The 25,837-nt window shown below is 44.8% G+C and overlaps 1 protein-coding gene across 8 annotated transcripts in view; it reads right to left on the bottom strand.

The window, feature by feature from the left end:
• LOC126544090 (oxidative stress-induced growth inhibitor 2-like) overlaps window positions 1-25,837 on the bottom strand; it is a 215,669-nt gene that overhangs the window by 10,287 nt on the left and 179,545 nt on the right. For all 8 annotated transcript variants that reach the window (XM_055061708.2, XM_055061707.1, XM_055061709.2 and 5 more), the window contains 3 exons: window positions 19,978-20,032; window positions 11,293-11,429; window positions 8,536-8,727 (listed from right to left, as the gene is read on the bottom strand). In XM_055061708.2, coding sequence (XP_054917683.1) covers window positions 8,536-8,727; window positions 11,293-11,429; window positions 19,978-20,008 — 360 coding nt within the window. In that variant the 5' untranslated portion in view covers window positions 20,009-20,032. The remainder of the gene's footprint in view (window positions 1-8,535; window positions 8,728-11,292; window positions 11,430-19,977; window positions 20,033-25,837) is intronic.

The raw sequence follows: 25,837 nt of genomic DNA, 5'->3' as shown, positions 1-25,837 counted from the left end.
TATTGCCACGGATGCCCATTCCCGACAATACGCACGAGATGGTCGGTTGTGGACCGACCCTCTCTGAAGCCACTCTGATAGGGATCAAGTATTTTGTTCATTTCAAGGATATGTATGAGCCGCCGGTTAATCATTTTCTCAAACAGCTTACAAAGGCAACTCGCGAGAGCTATCGGGCGGTAGATTGTCGCTGACGAAGGATCTTTACCTTTTTTCAAAACGGGGACCACGATCGCTTCTTTCCATGCAGGTGGAAAATATCCAGCAGCCCAAATAGTATTAAAAAGTGCAAGCAGTGACAGTTTTGTGTCAGTGTGTACGTTCTTAATCATGTCGTACATTATTCTATTGGGTCCAGGTGCAGAGCTGTTGCATACGATCAAGGCAGCTCTCAGCTCAGCAATGCAGAAAGGACGGTTGTATGGCGTGTTTTGTGGGGATTTCCGCTCAAATGTCTTACATTCTTCTATTTGTCTGTACTTGATGAATGATTTTGAGTAGTGGTTTGAGCTTGACACATGCTCAAAGTGCTCCCCTAGGGTGTCTGCCTGTTCTTCTAAGATATTCCCCTTGATCGTTCACCAGAGGCAACGCATTTATTTGCTGCCCTTTTACCTTCCTTACGCCATTCCAAACTTTCGCCTCCTGTGTGTACAAAGTTATGCTTGAAAGGAACCTCGCCCAACTTTCTCTCTTTGCCTGACGTCGTATCCGCCTTCCCTGCGATTTTATGTGTTTAAATTCAATAAGATTTTCTGTATTCGGCAATCTGCGCAATATGCCCCATGCCTTATTCTGCCTCTTTCGCGCATCTCTAGAGTTTTCATTCCACCAGGGAACACGTCTTTTATGCGAACCACCATTTGTTTGCGGGATAAACTTTTCAGCAGCAACAATAATAAAAGCGGTAAAATATGTGACAGCATCATCTATACTAATATTGTTTATAAAATCGGGTGATAAATGAGTTGATTCTTTAAAATGCTCCCAGTCAGCTGATGCTAATTTCCAAATGGGAAGACGGGGAGGGTTGTCATGCTGCGTTATTAAGTTTATTGTTATAGGGAAGTGGTCACTTCCGAAAGGATTACTGATCACATTCCATTCCAGATGAGGCACAAGAGAAGCAGAGCCTATGGCTAGGTGTATGGATGAATAAGAATTGTGTTGGATGCTGTAGTAAGTTGGCTCCTTCTTATTAAACAGGCAGGCACCAGATGTAAGGATGAAATTTTCAATGAGTCGCCCCCTAGCATTGCAACGCACGTCTCCCCACAACGTGTTGTGGGCGTTGAAATCACCCACAAGTATGTAGGGTTCCGGCAGCTGATTTGCGAGGTTATAGAAATCGGTTTTTTGGAGGCGATAGCTTGGGGGTATATATATGGAACAGACGGTTACAAACTCATTGAAAATAATCCCTCTAATTGACACTGCCTCAGGGGGTGGCTGTAAAGCTACCTGACGACAAGCTACGGACTTGTCTGCAAGGATTGCTACACTGCCAGACGAGCTGTTGGCCTCATCACGGTCCTTGCAGAATATGGTGTACTGGCGAAGAAAGTTTGTTTGTGTGTGTTTTAGATGTGTCTCTTGAACACACAGCAACTTGGGATTGTGTTTGTCTAGTAATTCTTTAATGTCGTCGAGGTTATGTATAAGTCCTCATACATTCCACTGTAGTATTTGTGTCTCCATTATAATAAATGTGTTTGGTGCTGCGTGCTTAATTGAGTGATATTTGTTCACGGGCCTTTTCCAGGCGCCGTGACGGGAGTTTTGTCTTTTTTGGAGCGGTCGAGAGAGGCTCGCCGCTCCTTAGGCGCTGGTGGCGCCGTCTGGCTGGTGGTTGTGTCCATCGCCTGTTGCAAGGTGCTGGACACTCGCTCTTCCGAGCGCTTTGTTTGATGTGAAGGCCTCGGCACGTTACATGAGACCTTCGAGGCCACCTGCCCAGAGGTGGATGGCCCCTTCTGGGTTGGCAGAGCAGCACTAGCTGCAACCGCTGCGGGAGCAGGTGGCGTAACTGCCGACTCACTGCTTGTGGGTCGGACAGCCGCCGGAAGCCGTTGTGTCGCTGCCCCCTGACGCATCACATCGGCAAAGGTGTTCTTGGGCAGGTATGAAACCCGCCTACATGCCTCCTTGAAACTTGAGTTTTACTTGACTTTGATTGTAACAATTTCCTGTTCTTTTTTCCCAAGATGGGCATGACTGCGAGTATACGGCGTGCTCCCCATCACAGTTTACACAATGGAGACTGTTCTCGCAAGCTTCAGAGGTATGTTCATGGGCACTGCATTTCGCACAGGTTTGGCGGCCTCGGCAGATCTGCGAACTGTGGCCGAAACATTGGCATTTGAAACATCTGAGGGGGTTGGGCACATATGGCCTAACACGGAGCTTGATGTACCCTGCCTCGATTGACTTGGGCAGGACACTCGAACCGAAGGTGATATCAAGTGTTTCGTTTGGATTTCTTTGCCATTTCGCCTCATCTTAATTCTTTTGACATTTATAACATTCTGTTCACTGAAGCTCTCCAAGAGTTCAGCCTCAGTGAGCTCCAGCAAAATCAAATCAATGTCCGAGACAACGCCGCGGGTGGTATTCATCGTGCGGTGCGATGTTTCTACTACTTGGGTCTCCCCAAATGATACTAGTTTAGGCAGTTTTTCAAACTGCTTCTGATCGCGGAGCTCCAAGAGGAGGTCACCGCTAGCCATCCTCGACGCCTTATAACCTGGACCAAAAACTTCGGTAAGGGACTTCGATACAAGGAATGGCGAGATTGTTCACACTGGTTTAGCTGGTTTTTCAGAATGGATCATGTGGAAACAAGGGAAAGATTCTTTTTGCCGACCAAAAAATTGGAATACTTTATCGGTACTCCCTCTTTTCTGAGGGCAATCAGGGAGTGGGGGGAAGGAGCTAGCCATAAAGATATGCGAGATTTCGGCAGTAATGCCAGTCACCCACTGTGGAGTCCTACAAGGGGACGCTGCAGGACCTGTGAAGCACGGCCTGCAAACGCCAGCTGTAAGTTATCACTATAACCAAATACGAGATAACCTAGGTTGGTTATTCACACAAGGTTAACCCTTGCTGCCTGGAAAAATTGGAAGTAAGCGAAAGCTCTGCTAGCAGTTGATTGCCTTCACTTCTATTTGTTGTTTGTTCTCACTGCTGGTCTACTTGATGTAGCTTCCCAGGCAACACAAAGCATCCTAAGGATGTCCTCAACATGTCCAAATTTGTGTCGGGCATACAGTCTGATTACACAAGGTTCAGCGAGAACATACACAGCAGATAGAATCAATGATAACATTTGAGTAGGTTCCAATCATGCAGGTGTCTAGTGCTGAGGGATAACATTAAGTTGTTAGCGGGCGAAATGCAGTACATGAATAGAGTATACATAAGTACCTGTGTCAATATTGTATATTTCATAGTCAATGTACAGAAAATATATTATAAAGGTAATCAGTGGCTTTCCCAAGGATGCTCAGAGGATGTCTAAGGGTGAGACAATTAAGACAAGGCTATGATATTTTGAGGGTCAGTTGAGGATGTCCTCAGAATATCACTACAACCTCAAAGATGTATCCTGAAGACATTTCCAGGGTATACCTATAAGTACATGTGTTGTTTGGGTTATAACCAGTCATGAGTTCGAAGTAATCCAGCTAATAACTGCAGCTTATCAGAAAATAGTGAAGAATGGTGGGGATTTGAAAACATTTAGCAAAACTCAGCATTGAAATTGTAAGCTCTCTGTTGTGCACATGGGAGTATACGGGATGATCATATTTAAGCTTTATGGAATTGTTAAATATCGCCTCTTGCAGATAAATTCTAGTCCTTGAGCTGGATTATTCAGAGAGGCAGACATTACTTGCAAAAAAAATCAAACACATATTCAACTAATTAAATGAATCCACTAATTAAATTCTTATTACTCTATGGCACATATTGCAATTTACTAATTGTAGCTGGTGAGATTGCAAGGCGCACCCACTTGGAATGAAATTCACGAATGACACCAGTTTGCAGATATTTGCCATCAATCTCGCCATGAATATGCACTGTTGTTCCACATAATTTTTTAAGGACCACTGACAGCCAAATTCTTGTTTGTGACTTCTATGTTTTAATGAGTAGGTCTGTGTCTGATAATCACGAAATGAAACCATAAATGATCCAAGGTGACATATAATTATTACTAGCATCGTTAATTATGGTCAATTTTGACGTCGCATTGAAATGCATGCCCAAAACCATAAGAAATGAGTGTCACACTGGCGTTCGCAACTGACCGGACACATGATCTGTGTGAGTGAGTGAGCGAGTGATTGAGTGAGTGAGTGAGTGAAGAAACTTTATTGCAGGTCCAGCGAGGACGCAAACTCGTCGCGCACCCGGCTAGTCGCACGTCGGGACCGGCAGGTCTAGTCCACTGGCCCGGTCATGGGCACGCCGGACGGCCAGTATTTGCTTTTCCAGAGCGGGGCTACGCAGAAGCGAGTCCCACTCCTCCTTGATGAAATTGGGGTATGTCGACCCGCACTCCCAGAGCATGTGCGCTAGAGTGGAGGTCTGCCCGCAGGAGGTAACACGTCGGGGTAAGCCTCATGGAGAGTGGACAGACATGGATATGTGCTGGTCTGTAGATGTCTAAGCGAAATGGCTTGCACCCTATTCAACTTGGGGTGAGGAGTTGGAAAGGCCCTTCTAGACATGTAGAAATATTTAATAATCTCGTTGTCAGTAGTGGGAGCATCCCTGTGACCGTAGAGAGGAGGGGAGTCAGCGCTCCTGATAGAGGAAGCGCGGTCGGTGAGGTCACGCGCAGCCTCGTGAGCAGACTCATCAAGGTTCGGGGGAGCACCCTCGACCGACCCTACGTGAGCTGGAAACCAGTGAATTGAATTATTTGCGAGAGCATATGGACTCCAGCGACTAAGAAGACAAGCAGCTTGCTTGGCGATGCAACCCTTCTGAAAAGCCCTAACTGCCGTTTTGGAATCACTATAGATCTCGGACCCACAACCGTCTAGCAGGGCAAGGGTGATGGCGGCTTGCTTGGCGATGCCGGGGTCTGAAGAGCCAATCGAGGTGCTATTGGAAATCTTGCCACTGGAGTCAACCACAATGACGGCAAAGGTCTTCCCATCGCTGTACTCCGCGGCGTCGACGAAGCTTGCTCTAATGTCGAGTTGCTTGATCTGTTTGAGGATAGCTGCTGCTCTGGCCTTGAGTTTGCCCTCGTTGTGGACAGGATGGACGTTTCGGGGCACAGGGGCCACTACGAACTTGTCTCGAATGCACCTAGGGATCAGGGTACTGACCATCGGGAATCCCGCAGGGTGGTAACCCAGCTCTTCGAGGATGCGTTTACTTGCCACTGTGGTGGTCAGGCGAGTGAGTTGCGCACGTTCTTGGGCTTCGGCAATCTCCTCGGCAGTGTTATGTACCCCCAGCTTCAAGAGATCCTCGGTAGGGGTCCTGATGGGTAGCCCGAGAGCCCTCTTGACTACTTTGCGGATGAGAGTGTTGAGCTTGTCTTGCTCCGCTCCGAGCCAGTTGTGCATAGAAATCGTGTACGTGAGGTGGCATAGTACGAATGCATTGATCAGCCTGAGGAGATTGTTTTCCTTCATGCCTCGGTGCTCAAAAACCGGTGATAGAGAGGAGTTCGCAGTTGCAGAACTTGTCTGCTAATGGCAAGTGTGTTACACCCTATCATCGGCATCAGAATCGTGGTTGTCTTCATCATCAGGAAGTACAAAACAAATGTCTTTGCATGATGCTCCTTCGCGTTACATGAGTACTGTCAATAAAAGCACATCACCTCGCATGCAACAAACTGTTCACAATGACGTGCTGTCCACTGACGTACAGCTTCGATGACAGCCATTGATCGAGCCAGACCTACTCGCTGACCACACCTCCTCAGAAGAGCGCCTATTTTTTCCAACAGAATTAACATTTGTACAGTTATGTCATGATTAAAACAATTCACTTTGTTTTCTTGATGCCAAGGGTCTGAAGGGCAAACGTGTAAGCCGTGTGAACCGCCTCGCTGAGACAGTTGGCGTGTGATGACTGTCTTCAATGCAAAATGCTCTCACATTGCAGCTCCCGATCTTGCCATGTTTCAGTACTGGGTGCTGCTTTGCAGAACAGGCACACTTTGAACATAACTTTATTCTATTAGTTATTATTTCGTGTCAGAAACAAACTGTAGTCGATTTTTATGCCTCTGTTAGTGGTGATAGATGCAAATGCCTTGGCTGTGGCGATGAACCGACGAATAACTGCCCCGCCGCCGGTGCTGCTCTGTTGCAGATCTCATGCAGTCTGCGCAAGTTGTTTTATTTATTTATTTACGTATTTATTATACCTTATATGGTTGTTCATACGTTGTCCAATCCAAAGCCATATACTGGGAACTCAGAAATCGGTTGCGTGCAGTAGTTGGTACAAGTCAGGTGCCAGATAGTACAGTGTGTTTCTTGCAAACAGACAAACAGCCCTACACATCGAAGCAACTTCTTGTCATGCTCTGTGTATGTATCTCGATCTATGACGTCAAAAATATTCGCAGAGCCTGCAAAACGTCACAGAGAGTCCGAGCAGCCATTAAACACATCATATTGATGAGGATGTTGCGAAGTGCTGCCAACTCAGACGAGCATTCCTGCTTAATTTGAAACAATATTAAATTATGTCCCAGGCAATGTTCACCATTAATACTCTGTTGGATGTACATATGTATGCAGGAGAATCTAACACAAACAACTGGTGTTTGAAATTTTTGGTGTCAGTGGTCCTCTAACAAAACACTCTTTTATGCATCAACTCACAAAATAACAAACAGCCATATAATTTGTCCCACACTTTGGGAAATAACATCTTGAAACTGGTGTTATGCCGGAGATTCATTTCAAGTGGATACATCTTGCAAACTCACAGGCTACAATTCGTAAGTTGCAATATGTGCCGTAACATAATTAATGTTAGAACGTTAATTAGTGATTATTTTAATTAGATGAATACACATTTCAATTTCTCGTGCTAGTAATGTCTACCTCTGAAAATTTCCAGCTGAAGGACAAGAATTATGCTATCTGCCAGAGGAAATTTTAAAAAATTAAATATGATCACTCCACATAACACTTGGTTTCAATGCTCACTACCAAATCATTCAACAGTTGAACCAGTTTATTTACAATGATTGAAAAGTGTCTTGGGCCTCTCTGATGCACTGTCAAAGCCGATTTTAAGCAGGTGGACAGCCAGAAATAGATTGCTTTACAAATACCCGTGTTCTTTATGACAACATATGTTGCAGTTTGGTTGATTCATTCCACCATGTGCAAGCTGGCACAGGCCAAAGTAAGGTCTATTAATCTGGCACAATTCTAATACTGTTCCACCATGACTTACGCGAGACGAAAATGCAATTGTGCGAAAGTGGAGTTTCGTACAAAAGTAATTTTATCTGTGACTGCAGTACAGTACATTTATGAAAGCAGTGCTTGTAGGTCATCCCTATTTAGCGGTGCCAATTACATCTGCCACAAATTATCAGTCAGACTCAAATTATATGATATCTAGAGCATTCTAACTTGGAAAGTTCAAATGGCTTACATCCTAAAAAGTTGTTGCCACAAGTTGGAGCTTACTTAATGTGTCACATTTATCTGCTGTAAGCTGCACTAATGCAAATTGCATTCACCCTTAGCACAACTAAGAATGAAGGAACGAACAGAAACATACATGTAGACATATAAGTAGTTTGTATCAGCAGCATACAAGTTCTTCTAGTTCGAAGTGGGCAGCAAAGGAGCTTCTTGAAGCCAATAAAGTCACACAGGGTCAGTGTTGGGTTATCTACTGTTGGCTGATAAAGCAAACTGGTCCAGTAGCTCACATCATGTGTCATGAAAGGCAGTTATGATAAAGATAGAATGGCTCCTTCACTATTTGTTAGTGAAAGTAACCAAATGTCAAAACAGAATTGTTTCCAGATAAGTGTCATGAACCATACAGAAGTTTGCCAAAATGCACAGGTGCACCCTGGCTTATATGAGTGTACTTTCCACTGTGCCAGCAACATTTGTTTTTACTTCTCAATTTCGTATCCTTAAATACTTATCTAAGAAATTCACCAAATTTTGTCTTACTGGGTGTTTCACATAACTTGAGCAAAGGACTTAAAAAAAAAAAGGTAATCCACAGCTGGTTGAAGCCAACAATCCGTCATGTGGCACTACTTGGAATATTTTTCATATTCCGTGAAATTGCGTTTTTAACCAAGATGAATTATGAAAAAATATATATATATATTCAGTTGGGTTTAGTATGTTTCGTCACGTTAAAGAGGGGGTTCAAAACGTAGCTCCTGTGTGGTGCTTTTTTTTTCTCTTCGCACTTAAAGAAAGCCTGAAAAATACAACATTTAAAGAAAGCCCACAAAATCTGCCAGCTAGTTCTAATATTGTGTAATCTACAAGTCATCAGGACACTTACCTGCCAACTGCCTCCTGGTAGACCATTGCCAATGACAACATGGTCCAGCACCCTGGATGGATTGTGAACCCAACTCAGAGCAGAAGGCTCATCAGAGCCAAGGTCAGCATCTGGATGGCACAAGGTGTCCAGGAGTAATGACACTGGGTTGCACGAGCGTCCCTCAAGGCCCGAGCTCAGCAATGAGAGGTCCTGGATTGTAGAGCAACAGTGGGCAGGATTTGATGAAACAAGCACAAACAGAAAATGCTTTGAGCATTTGTGCATTTCCTGCATAAAGGATCAGCCATATTCTTTTTTTTTTCAAATAGAATAATGAAATAAATATGCATATGAGCATTAGTTTTTGTATTTACTTTTCACAATAATAATGAATTTAAAAAACTAATTCTGTGTCATATTAGCCTGCAAATCACAAAGCAGATTTTGGCAAAGCACTTTTAGGTCATACACTCATGTAATTGCCATGTTCAAGCATATCTATGGCATCTCATATTACTGCTGCTGGCAAGATTTATTCTGAAGACATTTGTTTTTCACATGGCACCATTTAGTTGAATTGAAAAGCAAAATTATAAACTTTACCATAATTGATCTCAGTGGAAGATAAGCATTGGTGTGCACATAGAAAAGTAAAGGAAAAGTGACAATTTTATGGCTATGGATTTTGCAACAATAACTTTAGACACGCATGTAGCGTAACATGGAACATTTTGCATATGAGCGGACTAATGCACAGCAGGTTCACGAAAGAGCTTATTATAGTTTTATATCATAATCTGATAAAATGGCTAGAGTAGTTCCTTCTTACTGCTCACAGTCCGTAACCCCAGGCAATTATAACCCATGACTAAGTTCTGTGTACTCGTGTGTATAAAGGATCTTCATGGCCGCTGTCGTCTAACATCTGTGCTACTGACCTATCCTACTGTGTTTGACATTTAGCACTTAATAGATACAGCCAATAGAGTTCTAGCAAAAATTCCAATACAGATTTGTATTAGTCCAAATAGTTTTTGAATTTGATGTACAATATATTTATTAGCCTGATAGGAGTTTATATTTGTGTAATACAATTGCTTATTAGTTTATTGTTAGTCCATTAGAAGTTTGGGCACATATATAAGTAATTTGTATTTGAGCTGTACAATGTTAAACTGCTTGCGGATAGGCTAATTGAAATATATGTTAGCCCTGTTATCAATGATTAGGCTTATTACAGATAAAGCTTTCAAGCCTTGCAAGTTGTAGTAGCAGAATAAGGCCATGTGTATTTGCATTGCAACTTATGTTGCGATCGGAAATAAAGGCCAATTAGTAAAGCAATGAACGGGGCTGGTTGATGGATGTTCATGATTATATTGCGCATAGTGTTACACTGATGAACATAAGGAACATAAGGAACGTATGTCCACATCTTGTTTCTTATGTTCGTCAGTGTAACACTAAGCACAATATAATCATGAAAGGCCAATTAGTTTTTATGGGGCTTGATTTGTCAATTGGTCTTGATAGGTCCCAAATGAAAGTCAAATAATGCCGTAAAACAACAACATAGTTAATTATAGCATAATTATCATTTGAATCCACAAACAATAGATCTTAGTAGTTTAATATGAACTGTGAAGACCAGCATTTATAAGTTATGTGAAGTTAAAAATCTGCCATAAAACTTTACCTATTAGTCTTGAACTACTGGTACTGTTTCGTGACAAATTTGCTTGCATACATATAGAATGTGAGCGCCTTATATCCACTGTGGATGAGACGAAAATTATCACATTTTTGCTTTGTTTGATGGTGCACCATCGACGGCATGAACCATTTGAAAACTATTTGGTTCTTTTTAATAGTGACTATTCGACCGAGGGCTGAACTGAATAGGACAATATTTGATTTATTTTTTGGATATTTTTGGAAATTTGATTTGATCCAAATATTCCCACACCCCTATTACCAGCGAAAATGACAACAAACTTAATGATATAAGGTTGAAATATAGATGGTGGTGCAGTACAACATAGTTAGACATAATTAGAAAAAGTCACTTTTGACATTACTTTTAAGATTTCAAACATGGGGAGGATAAATATGAGTTAAGCAATGTATTTTTAATACTACATGAAAGTTCTTGCTGTATATTATTTCTGGTAGAAGGCTATTCCACACAGCAGCTCCATCAATTGCAATTTTTCTTTTATCGTAGGCAAGCTTTCTTTTTTTGTAGCTGCTTTTTACTTTGTTATGGCTTTCATAACCAATGCATTTGGACGAGAAGGCATTGTTAAGAATAATGTACGTATAAGAATAATCAGGTGCACCATCTGTTCAACTGACCCCACAACACCTTTTGACAATGATGTAAAACATCATGGGTATGAAAAAGCATCACTTCATTATTCTCGTCTTGCAAAATACCACTGCATAATCATTAGATATCCATTCCTATCACACTGAAAATAACTGTGTTCTTCAAATGCAAATACAAAACAATATAGCTAGATCCAGGCTAGCCAAAGTGTAGCATTCTTTTGTCAAACCCTTCCACAAAAAAGATGCTCCAATATCCAGTGCTCCAGTGCTCCAATAATCGGATGCATTCTCTGCCATTGTTTGAGGCCAGTAGAGAACTCCCATGTGTTAAAAGGCTCAAACCAAAACCCTATAGGGTTCTATACAAAAATGAAACTGCTAAGGTGACAGCGTACTAATGATTTTGCTGTGCAAGAATATTTTGAGGTTATGCTCGCCACTCACCTGTTCAACAAGGGAAAGACTTCGATTATTTTCAAGCCTCGCATGTAGGTACGGGTTTGGGTGACAGGCACCAGGTGCGTAGCATGGCCAATTACCAGCTAGGAAGTATGACATGGTGATGCCCGATGGCCCATTGCCTGAACAGAAAGCACAGAACAATGTTGCATCCACTAGATACATAGAACCAGTTTCCTAAATTTTCATGTTGAATGATGCCTTAAACAAACTTCCTGTGTGACATGATTAGGACAAAGCGAGAGGCCCAAAGAATGCACACACTACATGGCACATAAAAACTTTAATGAAACAAACCAAACCAACCACTTATATGTTACGAGGCAAGCATTGCATATACTAAATTGTATCAGGTGGCACTAAACCATCCATCTTATACACTCTCCTCACAGTCCTATATTGCCTACCATCCCAAGAAGCCAAGACAGCAACATAATATATTCTGGAATACAGCAAACCCTCCCACCCTTGAACTGCTAAAAACTGACAACTAATGAGACTACCATTTAATCAAATTGTATACTTCAAATTAAATACTAGCAGTTCACTCAGTCTGTTCACCACCATGTCGCGATGCTTTTACACCTGCGTATTGGCTTTGTTACTGGCCAGACTTATAGTGCTATCCTTGTCAGGGCAAGCAGTTTATAAGCTCGATAGTGCTATTCCATTGGGGGTGGCAACACTCTAGCAACTGGGAGAGGTTCTGCTTACAGTGGCACAGACCAAATATTACCAACCTATCCCCTGCAGCAGTGAACCTAAAATAACTCTCCAAAGGTTGCTTGCCTGTACTTGTCTGCAGCTTCACTGCCTTCCCTTTCTATCCCAACATGCAAATAGACAATGGCTAGTGACTGAAAGAAGTTGCTTCCCTGCATGACCATAAGTTTAGACTGCTAAAGTACAAGTTCAAGGCTGTTCATTTATTTGTACAATGAAGTTTGTACAATGAAGACAGAAGTTTGTTGATTGACATTTTTATTTTTAATTTCGCAGCCAAACCACAGCACAGGTATGTTAATGTGACACCACTTATTTCATTGTACTTTCGAGTGTTCTGGCCATCTTTTCTTATAAACATTGGTTTTTGTGCCGAAAATGCTTCAAGAACATGAGTTTGACTGAATGCAATGTCATTCTCGTTTGTCAATGAACAAATTCACTAAACCCAAGCAGACGCCCATCAAAATCCTGACTCATTGCACAGCCGCCAAGATCGTGTGCTGTCACTGACAGCTAGTGCAGGAACTTCACGGTGGCGTCACCATTTAATTATATTTTGTTTTTGTGTCTCCTACACACCCAAGCATCAGCTTACGATAAGACTGGGTTTTTTTTTTTTTTTTCGAGTTCTTTAAGTGTAATTCAGCAATCCATCTTGAAGGTTCCGCACAAGCCTGCCGTGATGTCATAAATTTAGACGGCGCCTGTGCGGGCATAGTTTTTTTTTTAATCGGAAAAGATCTGAACTACATTACTTTCTAAAAGTGCCTAAAGCTAAACATAAGAACGGGGGTTAACCGAGGGGCCCGATTTTTATTAATCAAATCATGAGACGCCAACAAACAATGACACCAAGGAAACAATAAGGGAAATTACTTGTACATACTAACTGGATTAAAGAAATTCTAAATTAATGACTATGAAAATGGATGAAAAAAACAACTTGCCGCGGGTGGGGAACGATCCCACATCTTCGCATTACGCGTGCGATGCTGTCATTTCATTATAATTTCTTTAGTTCAATTAGTAAGTACAAGTAATTTCCCCTATGTTTTCCTTGGTGTCTTTGTTTGTTGGCTTCTCGTGATAAGATTGAACATAGCAACATTCAAGAAATTTTATTCAGTCGCAATGGCCCAATAAGGAAGAAAAAAAATGCTTTGAAATTAATGATGTCACAATGACATACCGGTGGTGTAGGCTTGGTGCAAAATTAAAAAAAAAAAAAGGAATGGAGCTTTCACTCTCTTCTAATAATCAGACATAACCGCGAAATGATCGAAAATGAGTTTTTAAAAGAATAATGTATCACACTAATTTAGCATCCCTTTATAGGGCCCCTCACCAGGTCTGGCCATTTTGAGCTGACAAGCGCAGAGCATACAATGCACGCTAACGATCGTGTTTGCAAAGTATTACATCGCTACGGGAAGGTCAAAAATTTCATTCCGAACGCCGTTTTCCTTTTCCCTCGCGGCGACCGCGCTCCAAGCCGGACGGTGACGTACACGTGTTCTTGCGCCAACGTACTCGCGTTCGCAGTGTGACGTCAATCATCGAGACACGTGACTTCGAGAACTATTCAAGGCAAAATCTGTTATTTGTGTGATCTGTTGCTTGAATTGGCGAATTGAAGTTTAGAGAAATAATAAAACACACAGACGAAATGTCCGCGTGTTTTTTGTTTTACTTCGCACCGAAGCAAGAGATGTACTTCCGCTTTGTCTGCTTGTTCGCACGGTCGTGCAGTCACATGCACAGGTACCGAAACTATGCCATCTTCTACCGTGTTCCAGCGCATAATCATGCTCTGCGATCCGCTTGTGTCTGCCTCGGTATTCGTGTAGCACTGAATTATACCGCTAGTCAGGTGTCCTCGTGCACGGCGCGCAAAATCGTGCGCTGCGCGAAACGAGACAACCGCTACAGATGGCGCGCAACGCCGTCAGCGGAAGTGCGCAGCGCCGGAAAAAAAAAAAAGCCAGGAGAAAAAAAAAATGAAGGCGGCGCCCGTGACGTATGCATCACGCGATCCTCGAGGTCCGGTACGGGAAAACGCAAGGCAGGAATTTCGCTTGGGGAGGCTAGACGGGGCGAGTGGAGAGAGCGTCTTGCTTGGCAGTGGAGCTCGCCTGCTGAAATCATGGGTTCGCGGCATTGAAATATTTCTATCTCGGCTACTAATAAGCCGCTTTCAAAATTTTTTGCGGCAGAACGCTCCCTAGAGGACACGTAACAACTTCCAGCGTACATTCTTAAAACGGTTGCACCCTTTCGGATCTATATCTATCCGACAACAATAATCGTCATCTGCCCTGCTTGCGTTTCGTTTCTTGAAAACTCGGTAATCGCTACTTTCCTGTCGAGAATGCTGTGTCACACTGATAACGCGCACGCCGTTGGTGACTGGGAAGTACCGGGCTCGCAGCGTTAAAGAAAGGAAACGCAGGCAAGACAGATGACGATTATCGTTGTGGGACAACATAAGCTCCAAAGGGTGTAATTTTTTTAAGAGTGTGCCGGACATCGATCACGCTAAAAAAGTTTACACCCTTTGGGGCTTATCTTGTCCCGCAACTGCCTTGCTTGCGTTTCCTCTTGAAAACTCTGCGTTCGCTACTTTCCTGTCGAGAATGCTGTGCCAAGCTGATAACTCGCAAGCCGTTCGTGACTAGGAAGTACCGGGCTCACAGCGTTAAAGAAAGGAAATGCGGGCAATCCAAAGGATGTAAACTTTTCTTAGAGTGTAGAGTGCAATGATCGTCATCTGTCTTGTCCGCATTTCCTTTCTTTAGCGCGGCGAGCCCGGTATTTTCCAGTAACGAACGACATGCGCGTTATCAGCATGACATAGAAAGAAAGACAAGAAATGAAATGCGAGCAAGACAGATGACTATTATCGTTGTGTACACTCCAAAAGGTGTAAACTTTTCTTAGAGTGTATCGTTGTGGGACAAATATACACCTGAAAGGGTGCAACCGTTTTAAGAGTTAACGACAACGGTCAAAGGGTACGGTGCAGATGTATTGAAGCAGATGTTATCTGCTTCAATGATGCTGCTGCTGCTGCTGACGATTTATTAGCATCCCCTCTTAAACGGGGCGGTGACAAATAGTCACCTATATAGCCTGCTTGATTTAATCAGGTATACTGTACATGTTTTTCATTCTCGCATTTTTTGTCTACATCTACATATATTTCTTCCCTCGAAACTCATCTACCTCGTATCGCTACCTACGCCTGTAACAGATTCGGTCGTATTAATTTCTTCCCACTTTTTTTTTTTTCGAAATGAGCCGACTGCGCGCTACTATGCGAAAGTCTCGTGCATTTTCTTCGAAACATGGTGCGATACCGAGTTTCAATATGTCTCCTAGTCCATGTAAAATAAAATGAACATTGAACTCGTATAATTTTGATTTTTGGCACGAACTTCGGTACACAACGCGGGACAATGAAAGGAAACAAATGAGCAGACTTATCTGCGATCGTTTGTTCCCTTTGTGTTCCGTCTTGCATTTCGAACTATAATGACTTCGCGTCAACTCACGGCTTGCAAACGGCGCCAAAGTGCACGCAGCACGTGCGAAGGACGGAGCTAGGAGACATAAAAACGACAACAAGGCGCATGAACAACTAAACGTTAATTTCACGGTTGCGCAGAATAAATGCTGCCTTCCAAGCCCTAACCACGGAGGCACATATCAGCAAAAGGGGACGATGCCAAGGAACAAAACTACGGCACATTCCTGCCGGACTGCGATAGGATCGAAGTACAAGCATGGTACAAGTACTTCGTAGATGATGTAACAGAAGCAATGCCGACACGCTATTCTCCTATAGCCTTTTAATCTCCCCAGCTTATATAATTTCCTTGTTTCCGGTCATCTGCAAAAAACGCAAGTTTTTTCCAACAATGATGCCCCGCAACCGCGCAGTCGACATTCTAAGCCTTTTAGATGACCAGAGTTCCTAGTTTTGTTTTTCATTGCGCCCTTTTGCTGATTTGTATCCTCAATTTACCGCTTTTAGGTTGACGTCTAGCGCAAAAGGACATGCAGCACGACTGAGGAGTTGAAGACGACGGCAATAGCCTCACTAAAACATTTCCAGCACTGTAGCTCGCTCGTTATCTCAACCTGATATGCACACGCGATTACTACGTGAGTCGAACGGATTTTTTTTTTTTTTTTAAGCCCGCCGCGGTGGCTTAGCGCCTATGGTGTTGCGCTGCTAAGCACGAGGTAGCGGGATCAAATCCCGGCCGCGGCGGCCGAATTCCGATGGGGGCGACATGCAAAAACGCCCTTGTCCCGTCCGTGCATTGGGGGCAAGTTAATTAAATTACGGGGTTTTACGTGCCAAAACCACTTTCTGATTATGAGGCACGCCGTAGTGGAGGACTCCGGAAATTTTGACCACCTGGGAACGTGCGCATAAATCTAAGTACACGGGTGTTTTCGCATTTCGCCCCCATCGAAATGCGGCCGCCGTGGCCGGGATTCGATCCCGCGACCTCGTGCTCAGCAGCCCAGCACCATAGCCACTGAGCAACCACGGCGGGTTTGGGGGCACGTTAAAGGTGGTCAAAATTAATCCGCAGTCCCCCACTAGGGCGTGCCTCATAATCAAATCGTGTTTTGGGACGCAAAAGCCCAGAATTCATTTTTTCAAAGAAATTTCTAGGCAATTTGACAGCACCGACTAACTGAAACCAAACTTCTGCACGTGACTGACTTCAACTTTGCCACACACTAGAAGCACCCTGTCATCTGGAGTTCACATTGATCGATTGGCTGTAAGCTTCCTGAATAATAAGCTAAAGACAGCGACATTCGTATCCCCTGGCCTCTTTTCCCGAGTCACCTCGCCGCTCGCACTATCAGAATCCTGGTATCGCGTCGACCGCACTTTTTGATCGCGGTGATCACGCTGCGCAGCAATGCGATCGACGCGATACCAGGATTCGCGATCAAGAGCAACTATCATGGCGCCGGCGCGATTCAAAAGAAAGAAGCAACATAAAAGGCGCCGCCGAACGCCCACGCGCGTTTCCGCGGGAACGACGCCAGCATAACCACGGGGCTTGCAGAAAACGCGTACTGAGACGCTCGCCCGCGCTCGCTGCCCGGCTAATGTCAGGACAGTTTGGTCTATGGTCTTTGGTTGATGCTAGATACTAGCAAGTTCACTGGAACGGAAAGGGAGCGGTAAGACGCACATTAAAGAAAGGAATGGCATATGGTCATGTTTGTGTTAAGAATTAATGCACTGGATTACAAAAAAGAAGCAGAGGGAAATCACACGCTGAGAAGTCCGATAAACATACAGTGCGACGTAACTTGAGAAATACTATTGAAATGTCCAAGAATTTAGAAGACAAAAAAAGATTGAATCGTCGCGACGGCACATCACAGTCGCCGTAGGCGTCGAAGTCTCTATAACGAAATGGAACAGTTCTGATAGCGTCCACGCAACAATGGTTGCTAGTGTACTGACAAATGCTCATATGCTGCGGCCTAAAGCTCACGGCACGCACACACACACACACGGTGCGAAAACGCGCTCACAGCGAAAGCAAAACATTGTGCGCGGTCATGCATGCAGACGCGCAGTCGGTCGCAGCGAACCCGTGCGATCGCTGCTTCATTCTGTTATGCCCCATTTGGTTATACAGACAGCCTACTATAAGAACATATTTCGCATAGCTTACTTTCAGCGTTTGCCTACCTTTCACGCAAGAAGCCGGTTCGGGAGACTCGATCGCGGCGACCGCGCGTAGTGGCGTTCGCTGTACGTATTCGGTAAAGAGAGAGCGTCTGTAAACGAATCTGTGCTTTAAGTTTGCGCAAGATTATTACTTCGACAGTAAAAAAATTATCTCGCTTTGAGAGGACGTACAGAAATGTCCTGGAGGGCTCCCGCGTGGTGCTTTTATTGAGCGTCGTAAGCCAAAGCTACGAGGAGCGCGCCGCGTGATCCCTCATACTACGCAAGGGATGCGCTTCCGACAGATGGCGACTCCGTAACTCCTTGCCCCCAATATATATATATATATATATATATAAGAAGAAGGAGGAAACACGAGTGCTGTTCTTCAGACCGCAAGAAGTTGAAAGAAATCACATTGTGAAGCACACCACAGAAGCAACACGACATTTCTATCGCACCTACTTCTGTTTACATACCAGTGTGATAAAAAGCGCCGCAATGCTACGAAGCGCGCCTTCATTTCAGCGATTATATATACAGTGGTTCAGCGAACACTTTCAAAATTAGAAAAAGAAAATTGCCTGGGGCAAACAGCACAATTCTAGTCCATGAGCTGGTCTACTCTAAGAGGCGGACATTACTTACTTACGCTCTCTCTCTCTCTCTCTCTCTCACACACACACACACACACACACACTGAAATGCATAAGTGACTAATTGAAAAATTTCCTAATTAAGTTTTAACTAGTTACTTTAAGGCACATATTGCAACTTACAAATTCTAGCGGGCGAGACTGCAAGGAATATCAACTTCAAAATAGTTGTGTGGATGACACCAATTACGAGATATGCGCCATCAAACTTGCGGTGAAAATGCCACTGTCGTTCCACTTACTTTCTCAGTAAAAGATCGTTTTATGCATTGACGGCCAAAATTAACTGAAACGCCAATGCATTTCTCCGCAATGTTCGGGAATTAATATCTCGAAACTGGTGTCAGCCTGCGAATTCTTTCCAAGTGGATCCCGCCTTGCGAACTCCCCAGCTAGAATGTCGAAATTGCAATACGTGCTATAAAGCAATTCATTGAAAGTCTTGATTAGTGAATTTTTGTTAATTAGTCGATTAGGCATTTCAATTTTAGTGCAAAAAAAAAAAAGATCAAATCGAGGGTTTTGGGTGCCAATTCTTGTGCAAGTAATGTCCGCCTCTTCGAGTAGACCAGTTCATGGACTAGAATTGTGCTATGTGCCACAGGCAATCAAAAGAAATCTTTTTTTGTGAAAGTTTTCACTGAAACACCCGATAGATCTCCCACCACCGGAGTGATAGGATTATACAAAAACATGCCTGTCTCCCGACGCGACACGTTGAAAACTGCACTAACCGTGCTGCCGCTTCTAAAATGACAAGCTCGCGTACATTTACAAATGAGGTAGCATGATTGAGTCACAAGTGCAGACAGTGCATGGATGAAAAGCTCCATCGAAGATGGCCAACCTGAACCCGAAAACTTGTTTTTGTTTCGTTACGGAGTGAAAAAAAAAAAAAAGAAAACACGAACGTTCCGGTACAGCTTTGGTTCGCGCAAGAATAACATTGTTTTTAATTATCTTACTTTTCTTTCAGTTGTCGGTTTCAGTTTGTAATTTGGTCACTAATGACGAAAGCAGGGCAGCGCATGGAACTGTATCCTACAAGACAGTATATGTATCAACGGTACAGTACAACTAGTGAAGGTTTTTGCATGGCAGAACGTTCCGAACGTGCCAGGGGAGCCCGCGCCAAACATGGAATTGTCAGCGACGATTTCTGCCACAACCCTATCGATGCAACGAATAAGGCAGTTGCGCCTTTTCCCATGTGGGCTTGTTAAGCAAGTATCGTGTCTCACTTAATTTAGCCCATTCGACGACTAGGCGATTAAAAAAAGATCTTTTTCTTTAAAGCCACATAGAAGGCTACGGTATTGCACGCTTCTTTGGTGCCGACTAATTAATTAAATTATGGAGTTTTACGTGTCAAAACCACCTTTATGAGGCACGCCATAGTGGGGGACTCCGGAAATTTCGACCACCTGGGGTTCTTTAACGTGCACCTAAATCAAAGTACCCCCACGGGTGTTTCCGCATTTCGCCCCCATCGAAATGCGGCCGCCGGGGCCGGGATTTGGTGCCGATCCACAATGGCTAGTGTGCATATGGCAGATCAAAGAAGGCATGAAGGCTTACCTATAACAACAACCTCCTTGTAGACGGCCATATCTACCGGTACGTCTTGAATGTCCTAAAATGAAAGAAACAGGAGCGGTTACAGATGAGCTCTCGGCGCTGCAAGCATGTACTCGATGAGCGCGAGTTGAACACATACCAACACGCGATCACGTAATGCAAATGGCTTCGGATGGGAGGAAGTTCTAATGGTGACCTCGCACTTGCCGATTTGCTCAGACAGCAGGAACTACTCGTTTGGTTAGACCGAGACGGCATGTTCAAAGTTATTCCTATGGCTGGGCGTTCTCGGCTTTAAAACTAACTTCATAAATTTATGGCACAAGCTTTATTTCTTTCCTTCCGAAAAACAACTTCTCACCTTCTATTTTGTCATTTACACTGCAGATAAATTGGCGTTATTTAGGGACTTGTTCACGTGAAAACAAACCGGTGCTTTACGGCGAGCATTTTAAACGGCTTTACCTGTATTATCGGTAACAGCGGCTATATGCAATCGTGTAATCAATTGCGCATTGAATGTAACCTATTCCTAAATGCTGAGGGTGGCCACGTTCAGCCCATTTCCTAGCTCATAACTGCCACTTCTTTCCGAGCTACTGCACTGCAACGCCTCGCGCTTGGAGTTTTCAAAAGCTACTGATTTGCTCCAAGCTACTTCTGAACCGCCGTGCTGGAGCAATTTCCCTTTTCGAGCTACTGCGCATAGTTCTGTGCAGCCTTCTGAATCCACCCGGCCCCGACCGGCACGCTTGCGACGTCACGACCTTTGGCGCGGAGGCACTGGAGATGCGTAACGGACGCGTTCGGCTACTCTTCGCAGAAAAAGGAAAAAGATGGAAGAAAACTAAGCCGCGGTTGTTTAAGCTCACGGAGTCGCTAAACACTTATCACGTTCATGACGTGCCTGACGAGGAGCCGCCAGCGATCCTATACTGCGTTCCATACATAAAAGTCAACGCTGTGGAGGCTAGACTTCTTGCAGTGACTGCGTTCGCACTTAGATATAGTTTGCTGTTTTTTTTTTGTTTTTTTTACGGAGGCCCAGTATTAAATGAAACAAGTTTTAACCCTTCGAAACAAACACACTGTGGTATACGGCTGCTAATACGTTGTTCTAGATCATTTTTAGTTTTGCAGTTCTTTTCAGTTTCTTTTTTTTTGTTGTTATTTACAACCCGTCGCGAGGAGCCTCACGTGCATGCTCGCGCTAGCGGACGCTGTTGTGGCGCCCAGCGAAGCATAGACGCCATATAGTTGTATGAAACTATATATGATAGACGCAACGCGCGGGGAGTGATAACTTGACGGAACTTCTTGCGTAGCTTCCATAGCGTTGACTGCTATTTATGGAACGCAGTAGAGCTGCGACGAGCTGAGAAGACAAGCGATAACCGAATAAGTGATGGTACAGCGAAATCAGATATCACACTACCACGTACGCGCGCGATATCAAGTGATTCGCACCGTGCGCCGTTCTCTCCCTGCTTTCACTTGGCCCTGCTTGGCCCTTCAGCCTTTAAAGAGGCACATGCTACCGCCGCAAAACGGTGGGCGAGACATTCAGCTAAAGTGGCAGTTTGTGAAAGTCCACATGGGCGCTCCGCCAGGAGGCCACCCAGACAGGCCGCAATGCCCCTGATAGTTGCAACCTTGCAAGTAGTCACATTTCTTGCCAAAGCTTTGCACGCAGCTGCTAAAAAATGTAGCGCATGTGACCTCTGCACACGACGCGTTTACCGTACATACCCGAGCGATCAACCAGCGCTCACTGGTGGTGCAAAAAGCGCCAGCCGCCTTGCGGTGCGATGACCGCGTTTGATCCGCTGACCACTATATACGCCTGCATATTGCGTCATATCAGCCAACTTTCCCCGATAAATTTGCAGAAATGTTAGTTTTATTATAAACGCGGCGTTCCTTTAAAGAGCGGGTAACACTGTATGTACAACAAAAACCGGCAAGTCGGTGCTAAATCAAGAATGAGATACGAGAAGGAATGCAAGCCTTCCGCGAACACGCTTGACCCTCAGTCTGCCCCTGCAAAATTGAGACCCCCTTCGTACCAAGATCATCGCCCCGACAAGTCAGCCCGTCAAGCGAGCAGGGTCTCGGCGCCACGACACATGCCCACATATCGGATTTCAGCGCAGACGCACGCGGCAGTTCCAGGGCATTCCACGCGGCGGCGAGGTGAACGCGCCGTCGGGGCTGCGAAGTTCGGCGGCACACACGAGCACGAAGGCCGCTACTTATCCCAGACACAATCGAGCGCCGTTTCACACCCTCGCGCAAGTTGCCGGACGACGCGCGATAAGATCGGCTTGCGCACGCCAGTCGCAACGCCGGGCCTCGCGCGGGTGGCGATCACGCGCCACTTTTGGCGGACGTCGACGGGTCGCGCGCGCTCTCTGCAGTCCGGCTTTATATCGCTAGAGCATGGGCACTTTGGCTCGATCTCTTTCGGCGCGGAGTGTATACCAGCAGAGCTCTTCTGCAATCCGACTCGCTCAAAAGTTTAAGCCGCATTCTCGGTGGAATCACTTTCGCCATATAAGACTCATTGACGGCATTCCTATTGTTACACAAGAGGCGTCGCGCTTTGTCATTACGTCGCACAGAGGTGAAAGTATTCCCAAAAGTGGTCAAACTAGCACACGGGTCCTGGTACGCTTATGTCAGGCAAAACACTGCTCAGATTTTACGACTGCTGAAAGCTAGGCGAGTTAATAGTATTTACGACACTGGTTACAGTGCTAAGTAAGACGAAACAAAGAACGAGATGCTCAAGGTGGGCGTTGGACGCACGAGACCAGCGCATCCGTCCTGGGCATTTCGCAATTGTCTCGTCTTCCTTAGCGCTGCAACCCGGTTTCATAATGCACTCGTTTGCGTATGACGCAGATGTCAACTCAACGCTACTGGTTTGTCCGCGAAGCGGGAACGCCACTGGACGCGGCCCGCTTCCAAGTGAGCGTTCTGCGCAGGCGCGACCGTGTCCTCCATGTAGCTAAACGAAGCGAGTCGGTGGCAGCGCACTTCAGGACTCGCGCTGTCATTTCACTCACGGTCTGAACTGTTTCTGGTTCTTTGAAAGCACCGCGCCATCTATACCCGGGATGCCAAATTCAGATATAGAATTCAGCAAGGCTAATCTGAGCGCCAAGTTTCACGAAGATAAAAACCTGTCATCCAGGTTAGTGAGCGTTGCGATAAAAATAAAGATGACTTTCTCAAAGGGCATATCTCGCAGCTGAAAAATTAATGGTCACGTAAGCAGACTACCGCTAACCAGGAGCCTCCTCTATAGTGGTAGAGCGAAATCGACAACTGGAGGAAGCGCACGAACGACGGAATACCTAAACGAGTCCTGGGTTATGAAAAATAAACAAAGCCATCCACGGCATTATGCAGGGTGCCGGAGATGTGCTGCAGTATGACACCGGGCGCCCGAGGTCGCAGTGCGTTCAGACCTACAGCGCACGAACGATAATGAGAACCAAGTCGACAGGCTTTTGTAAAAGTGAGTTTCGTAATTCGGTAGGCAAACATTTCATAGTTTTCCGTCTTTGCATTTTCGTCGACGAAATGGAGGCTCGTGTGAGCGTTGCTTCAGCTTGCGATGTTGCCGCTATGAATTTTCCTGATCATGATTACTAACGAGCAGATCCGCCCAACCAGAGTAAACACTGCCGCATTTTTTGCCCTTTACAACGAATACAAATATAATGTTTAGCACACGTAGACTTGCCTCATCGGGATCATGCATTAAATGTTCAGGGACGCATGACTGAGAGTTGGAGTTGTCAAGTATTCAATGATGCTGCGTATAAATTCGCGACTCTGCACGCTCTAAATTCGAGGGGAAGGATAAGAGGAATGCAGACAGTTCCTGGAAACCGCTCGTCCGCTACACTAATATTAGTGCTGACAACTTAGCGACCGAATAACGCGAAAAACGCGCACCCGGAACTCGCGGTTTACAAGCACTGACCGATAATTCTTACACAGAGCGACAGACCATCGCCAACATAAATTTTAAGGCTCTTAGGCTTTGATAACTATTCGTATACCTAATACTAACGTTACGCTTAAAGATCATTAAGTACTACCATATTTAAACCTGCAAGCATCTGCCCTCTACTCCCCCTTTCCATTTTTTTTTTCTCTCTATCTCACTGGCACTATTACTGCAACGCAGGAAGCCAGCGATAGAGTCTGAAAGCCGACAAGAGCAAGGAAGACAGAAAGGGAGAAAGATACGGGAACAGCGCCCTGGACAGACGTCAAGAATAGCTATACTCGACAGAGGCCCGTGCCAAGAACACCGACACACGCGAAGGCACGCTTTAGCCCACGGGCACATGCACGCCGTTGATTGCCAGGGGAGCTTGCGCGAGAAGACGGAAGACGACAGCGCACCTCTTCGTCTGTCGTGTCGCAAGCACGCAGACAGCGTGCTGGCAGATGTGAGAAAGAATGACTAAGCATGCGGACTGGCAGCAGCAGGCCTATAGGGTCTCGATCAGTAAAGTTCACGTCCTTTATATACAGGCGCGCAACATATACCGACTTCCCAACTATCAGTATTTCAACTGCAGAGTTTGCCGGGCGAATATGAACATGCGTTTCGTTCTAGCTCTGCGAGCGAACGTTACATTATGTCACAAGAGCGGCGCGCATTTTAAAGAAACGGTCTATCTCACGCAGTCAAATAACGTGCAGCTTATACACGCCACGCATGTAAGACAACAGTGGTTGATTATAGGGAATGCGTTCGGTCATGTACTTGTGCTCTCCGTTTTCGGTGCTATGAATCTAGCCGAATAATAAAGGCGATTCGGGAACCGTGCAAACGCTCTTTGTGAAAGTAATTAGGCGCTTTCGAAGCCCTCTGCAAGATATCGATCAGCCAAGCAGCAGCTGTTGTCAGCTGCAAGGACGGTTCTTGCCAGAAGGACGGTCAGAGTCAACAGCTGCGCTACTGCTCAGCAGCGGCGTGCGAGCAGGCCAAGTTTATTGCTTAACGGAATTATCTCTGCTGTAACCGTAGGTCGGCAAAATAAACGCAACTTCCGCTCCAGAGTCGCTCACAAAATATTACTTCGGGCGCACTCAGATTCACGAGAGGCTCCGCGAGTATAAAGTGAGTCGACTCACGAATGAGTTCGCGGATATATGGGTGAAACAGACCGTTGCGTGGTTAGCATGCACGTTTATGGGCCTTTGCAAAGTACGTTTACACAAGCCAAAAATACGTAATATGTAACACGCAGGGTGCCCAGGGTATATATAAACAGCCCACAAAAGGGCCAACGAGGAGGGAGCGGACACCTATTTACCATCCACGTAAATCGAAATTATGCATTGACAGACGTGCTTTGAACAGTCATTTTGAAATGTTTGAATTCTAACATTACGAGTGGAACACACTTAAGCAATCACAAAGTCTTTCCACCCATACACAGTTGGCTAAATTATATTGAAGTGTTCAATGACACTGCAAGCATCAGAGGCACAGTTTACGTGAAATTAAAAAAAAGAAAGTAAGGAAACAAGAACGCACACTGACCACATCAGCAGAGATTGAACTAAATTAAAAAAAAGACATGTATCGGCTACTGTGCAGGAACCTGAACGTCCAGTTTCCGTCAAACCCTTCATGCAAGCGTCCATGTGTATACAGCGCAGATACCTAAAGAAATCGTTCTGTAGACAGTAACCTAGCGGAAAGGAATAAACGAGTTCTGCCTCTTCATATTAGCGTCGCCAAACGATCGTGATAAGCAACTGGCAACAAGCAGTGCAGCCGCAGGAAACTTACAATTGGTAGAATTTTACTCCACAACACTGTGCAGTG

Source organism: Dermacentor andersoni, chromosome 1, assembly GCF_023375885.2.
Source record: "Dermacentor andersoni chromosome 1, qqDerAnde1_hic_scaffold, whole genome shotgun sequence".
In the NCBI taxonomy this organism is placed as follows: Eukaryota; Metazoa; Arthropoda; class Arachnida; order Ixodida; family Ixodidae; genus Dermacentor; species Dermacentor andersoni.
The sequence above is the reverse complement of the archived record's forward strand: the minus strand, read 5'-3'. Positions and strand labels throughout refer to the sequence as shown.